This window comes from Nuphar pumila, chromosome 4 (genome assembly GCF_984573655.1).
Source record: "Nuphar pumila chromosome 4, dmNupPumi1.hap1.1, whole genome shotgun sequence".
In the NCBI taxonomy this organism is placed as follows: domain Eukaryota; kingdom Viridiplantae; phylum Streptophyta; class Magnoliopsida; order Nymphaeales; family Nymphaeaceae; genus Nuphar; species Nuphar pumila.
Genome location: NC_143252.1, coordinates 2,151,355 through 2,157,363, shown reverse-complemented (window position 1 = coordinate 2,157,363; position 6,009 = coordinate 2,151,355). Strand labels below are relative to the sequence as shown.

General features: G+C 38.5%; 1 protein-coding gene across 4 annotated transcripts; it reads left to right on the top strand.

The window, feature by feature from the left end:
• The first annotated feature begins 280 nt into the window (after positions 1-280).
• Positions 281-5,512, top strand: LOC149839040 (transcription factor bHLH153-like). 4 transcript variants are annotated; one of them, XR_016431457.1, is made up of 5 exons: positions 281-462; positions 2,351-2,416; positions 2,728-3,265; positions 3,994-4,041; positions 4,278-5,512. XR_016431457.1 is itself a non-coding variant. In XM_090003979.1 (5 exons), the coding sequence occupies exons 1-5, from the start codon at positions 355-357 to the stop codon at positions 5,052-5,054; spliced, it is 411 nt and encodes a 136-aa protein (XP_089860105.1). In that variant the 5' UTR covers positions 281-354; the 3' UTR covers positions 5,055-5,512. The 4 variants fall into 4 exon arrangements, 3 of the variants coding, with proteins under 3 accessions (XP_089860105.1, XP_089860107.1, XP_089860106.1); XM_090003979.1 differs by having other exon boundaries at positions 3,200-3,265; positions 4,932-5,512; XM_090003981.1 differs by having other exon boundaries at positions 3,200-3,265.
• Positions 5,513-6,009: the final 497 nt, after the last annotated feature.

The following is a 6,009-nucleotide window of genomic DNA, read 5'->3' as shown; positions in this document are numbered from 1 at the left end:
TCATGCATTCGCTCGTGATTCGTGCCCCCATTGATCTGGCTAACTGGATCAGGTCATCTGGGTCCACGGCCACGATCATTCAGAGCTCCACCAATCCGGACCATGTGGGTCATGATGGTTCAGTCCCAGTGTCTTGAGGATAGCATTTGGGCCCTTTCCAGCCCGGGCAGCTGAGCTTCATCTGATCCTTTCCCGCCTAAATAAGATAGCTGACATGATAATTAAACAGTGCTTTTAGTTAATGATGAAGCATTATGAATGATCCCCACATGACAAACTATGAGTTTAGATAATGAAGGGTGGTCTTCTTTTTTGTGCAGCAAGAGGCAAGCTTAAATATTTGGGGGCCAGCCGATGACAGAGCTCAAGAGGAGAGCCTCATCTCTTGAAAGAGGCGCCAATAATTGCGATGCCATAAAGAAACATAAGACGGAGGGAGCCATCCCTAGAGCTTCTATAAAGGTTTGCATCCCAATTCCCTTTCTTTTTTGTTTCTTTTTGTGTATGGCAAAGCAACAGGTGGGTAGATGGGACACGTTGTCTACCTAATAATGTTGTTTTCTTTCTTCCTTTCTTTCTGGCTTATTATTTTCCGGAATGAATGCTGTAATGACTTATGACTCCTTCAAGTACGTCTCTGAGTTGGATCCGTACCTGGTAAGACTCACCTTGACCCACCAAGTGGGGCTGAAAAGCTTATCAGATATTCGAGTTTGGCTTTGATGGAATCCGAACCGCACTTTGGACCGAATAATCTTTCTATTTTCTTTCCTTTTTATTTTCTTGACATGGATCTGGACCCACCCACCACCCATGTCCACTGCATCTATACCTTTGTCATGATTGCTTCTTTGCTCTTTGGTCGTCGAGATTGTACGTTATTGGTGGGCTGTATATAGGTCCCCTTCGTGCCTGGATCCACGCCTGACTCTTGATATGATCCAACTACCCAGTTGCTGGATAGAAATTCTGATAATAAATATCCAAGGCTTAAAAAATCAAGTTTTTATATAAAAAAACACCATCCAAGTATGTTTTCTAGCAAATCGACTATGTCAAACACATCTGCAGAGTTAAATTTGCAAAAATGTTAGGCACCAAACAGAGCAGGCAACTGCTCTCTCTCTCTCTCTCTCTCTCTCTCTATATATATATATATATATATATATATATATATATATATATATATATATATATGTATATGTATGTGTGTGTGTGGGCCTTTGTTTGCGACTATAGCCATTACCTATAAATGTTTCATTGTTTTGGTTATTTTTAATTAGACCAACCATACAAATGTGATCTATAGGTTTTGTTTAGCGGGAATCGGCTTTTGAATCATCCAATTAAGACACATAGGCAGGTTTTTATAAGGCTTCAAAAATCAATGGCCTTAAATGCATGATACTTTCTCAGCTAAATCATGTTTTTTTAATGAAAAAACATGATCCAAAAGTCAGTTTCCACTATTTTAAACATGCTGAATCCATTCATTTGTCGGATGGGATCAAAACAACTTGCACATAGGTGTTTGTACCTGATATATATAAAGAGAGAGAAGTGGTAGCTGCTAACCACTCTTCTAGCTAACCGGTTTTTTGAAAGTTTTTTCATGTTTTCCCTAAATCTGGTTATACAAATGTGTTCTACATGGTCAGTTTAGTAGGGAATGGCACTTGGATCATGTTTTTTCTATAAAAGATATGATTTATTAAGCATTGAATATTTATGAAAATCTTAGACTGTCGATTCTTTAACCTAAAAACCTTACCTGCTTATTGAAATCGGATGATCCAAAAGTTAATTCCTATAAATCAAGCATGTAGAACACATTCGTATGGTCAGATTTAAGGAAAACATGACAAAAACCTTTAAAAGCCTGATTCGCTGGTGGTTAGCTGCTACCATCTCTCTTTCTCTCTATATATATATAAGCATTTTCAGCATAAAAATGTGATTTTGTTAATCTTGATATTATGGCCTATCGTGGACCAATGAATTTGCAGTCCTAAAAAAAATTGATTATGCACATTGATTGGATGATTTAAAGCATATTTTTTTATTAAACCGACCATATAGATCACATCCATAGAGCTTAATACATGAATAAATCATAAAAATGTGAAAGATTAGGGTGTAAGCTTTTTTTTTTAAATTTATGACTGGAAAAAACCGCACCTGGCACGAAGACTTGGTTGCACTGGCTCAGCCTGTCATACTTACGGTTGTCGTGCCGGCAGCGTAAAACTCGAGGCTAGGACCCCTGCCCCGGGTTAGGGTGTATGCTTGTTTCGGATATTTGCAGAGCCTTCTGAAAATATCGAGTTGAAAGGGTGTTGCGTGGATGCAGGCAAAGAATGAGAGATTCAGCGAAAAGATCACGGCCCTCCAACAGCTAGTGTCTCCATTCGGGAAGGTAATGTCTTTATTCCTTGAATACTAGAGATAATCTTTGCTCCCAGTAATATTTTTCAGGGCACTTCTATCTGGGGACATAGCGATAAATATTGGCATTTTTTTTTTCAAAAGAACACAAAAAAATAAAGTGAATTGCCCAGCCGCTTAAAACATAAATATCGATCAGCAACAAAAATTCAATTTTCTTATTTTTAATTCATAATTTTGCCAATATTTGCTAAAAAATGCGAGAAAATGACAAATTTCAATTTATCTCAATGATTTGGCTGCCAATATTTACTGGAAAAAATGTTTTGTGATATGCCTCAGGGTTGATATGAAAATTCCCAGGAATTTGTAAACAGATTGGATCCGATTCTGGGCTTGCTTGGACCACATGGGTGTATTTTCCGGTGTTTCAGTTCAAAATCTAATGCAGAATGAGGTGGATATGCACTAAATATTATTAGCAAAATCCGGATACGATTCCTCAAAATCATTGGACTCAGAAAGGTCTGGTATCATTGGTTCGGACTTGTGCAATGTCACAAATATCGACTAGGGAAAATCTAGTGACATTTTGAATATTAGAGTTTGTATTGGGAAAATATTGGCATTTATAAAAACATATATTTAGGTAATATATATTGCACATTATATTGCCTTTGAATTTATTGTGATAAAAGTCATGATATTTTCAAAATATCGGTGATATTTGTGGGCATACAACTCAGTTCGGGATCCTTGGGGAATGTGGTGATTTTAGTAGAAGGAACTAATCGAATGCTTGATGTGTCAACAGACGGATACAGCTTCAGTTCTTACAGAAGCTATGGGATACATAAAGTTCCTTCATGAGCAAATTCAGGTTTGTCTTGTCTCTTTGTACTCTACAAACTTGACCAAGAATGGATCATCTGAGTTCTCCAGTCAGCTCGAAATTAAGGAGAGCACCATCATATGCATGCCTTGGATGTCTGAACCATGTCATTATGTTCTTTTTCCAAGCGCATTTGGGGATAATGTTCGCTACCCTCTGGGTTCCAAACCTCCTAGCAAAAAACTTTTTTTTTCACATCTGACTCTCCAGATGTGATCTTCATGTTTGGCTTAGTAGAAATGAGCCCTTGGATCACGCTTTTCCATGATTCCATCCATAAGGTCAGATTTGGTAAAAAAAAACTCCTCCCATGAGTTTCAACTAGGGGTTTTGGAAACCACGAGTTCCCATCCTTTTGAGTCCTAGGAAAATGATGGCAGCCCAGGTCATGGGGTTTGAATTTTATCAACCATCTCTTGGCACAATGCCTGAGAATATCACAAAAAAGACTTGACAGCCACAATTAACTTTCCAACCGTACAGAAAGAAAGTTTCCAAGATTACGTTCCTAATATAACAAGTTAACACTTGTATAACCCAAAACATGGTGAAAGTTCATGACACCAAGTCTATTTTAGTAGTGGATATCTAAATTCAAAAACTTGGATACCTCTGTCACTCGAAGATAAATTGATACAGCAAAGTCTGTCGTGATTGTCTATTTGCCTGTTTTATTTGATCTGTTGATAAATCATCTAATTTGTGATAATTTGTAGGTGTTAAGTGCACCATACTTGCGAGGAACTCGGGTAGGACAACTACAGGTAAGAAATCCATGTTTTAGGGGTTCTGTATGGATCAAAAGAATGATAAGTCTGTCTTGGCCTGCGCATTTTCAATCAAAGCTATATAATTTCTGTTATCATGGACAAGGTAGTGTCTAATTAATAGCTCATAGATGTGGGTCCTGTCAAAAACGGTCTACATTCTTAAAGCATGTGTTTAACATCATGTGGAATGTGAACAAGTCTATGATATGCAATGGTGTTTTTACTAGTAGAAACATGGAGTCAACCAATTGGCAAGATAAGAGTTCATGAACTTCGTAGCAATTCCTGCAACGACAAGTTTACCTTTTGGCTAGCAGTGTGTGTTTGTGTGTGCATATGCACATGCATGTGTTCCTTTCCTCTGGAATGGCAAGGAGTGAACCCAAGAGTGCTCAGTTGAGATGTTATAATTCTAAATGCTTGACCATTCCATGACCTTTTTGCCAACTTTACTACAAAGGCCAACAGTGAGACATCAAGGAAAGTTCTATTCATCTATTCATCACAAAGACTAAGAAGTAACAACTGAGAGCGCATTTGAAGATGGGGCCCATCCTGAAACGCCCATATCAATAAGGTTTTTTCACTGATTATTCCTTATCTTCAAGGTGTACTGTGCATGATGAAAGGGCCCATCCGTTCTGAACTCTAACCCTGGTTATGCATTCATCTGAGTAGGATGGTCACTAGTATCCAAATCCAAGATCAAAGAAAGCTTCATCAGAGTAGTCAGCTGCCGTAGAGTAGAGGACTGAACATCCAAGCACAACATTATTGTGTTGAATCTTCTAAGCATTATCCATCTATGGCCCTCATGCCCCATGCCTTACATTCTGTTTTTTTGTTTTATCTCAAAATGATGTTCTGCTCTGCATTTCGTGTAGGGAACAGATTGCTCATTAAGAAGTAGAGGCCTATGCCTTGTGCCCATCTCTAATACACTTAGTGTGGCACAAAGCAATGGAGCAGACATCTGGGCACCTGTCATGGGAAACTCTAAGTTTTGATATCCCTACAATATGGTGTTTGCTGCATTAGGTTCCACTACAGATTCTGAGGGATCCAATGGTTGCAAGAGTAGGTAGCAAGTATGAGAAGTGGTTAGAGAAATTATGGTACCTAAAATGGAACCAAAATAACTCTGTGTGACAGAACTAACAATTGAAAAAGCATATTTGTAATCATAAGCCTCCTCAAGTGCCCATGCTCCATGTGCTCAAAGCAGATAAGTTTTAAGAGCCAGGCCCAGTTCCAGATTTCTGTCATGATTTCCAAGCGACAGAAAGGTTACTAATCCAACTGAGTACAAATTTGATCTCAATTTTGGAAATATTTTGTGGGGTTTATTATTTTACTTTTATTTTTGTATTACTGGGATTCCTTGTAGGTTGTGTGAGTACCATCAATCAGCGTTGTAACATCTTTGTATATAAGGAAATATAATTCCTGAATAGCTTGCTTTCAATAAGATTCTTAATGGTAGACAAGCACACACACAGATCCTCTCAATAGAATCCCCTAAGTTTCATGCATCACCTCTCTCATGGCTTGAGTTCTTGATGTGTATGCCTCCTAACATGCAGGCCGCAAGCACCCAGCGTGTGCCTTGAGGCAAAGGATTTATGCACATTCCAGGGGCTCAGCCTGCCTCCCTCTGATACATATAATCTGTATTGTAACACAAGGAATAAGCAAAAAACCAATTGGAAGAGGCATGTCGACTCAGGTCGTTCATTTCTTCCCTGATGAGGATTGCTTAAACCAAGCTCACCAGTGTTGGCCCTTTAGCCGACACATCTTCCAGGAGGAGCCACAGATTTGATTCCAGTAAAAAATGATATGTAGTAGGATTTAAGCATGCAAGGGAAAGATATAAACTTTGAAAATGAACTAATAAATCTTAAGCAGGCACCAGATAAAAAGCATAAACCAAATACTAGCAACAAGAGACTTGGATACACT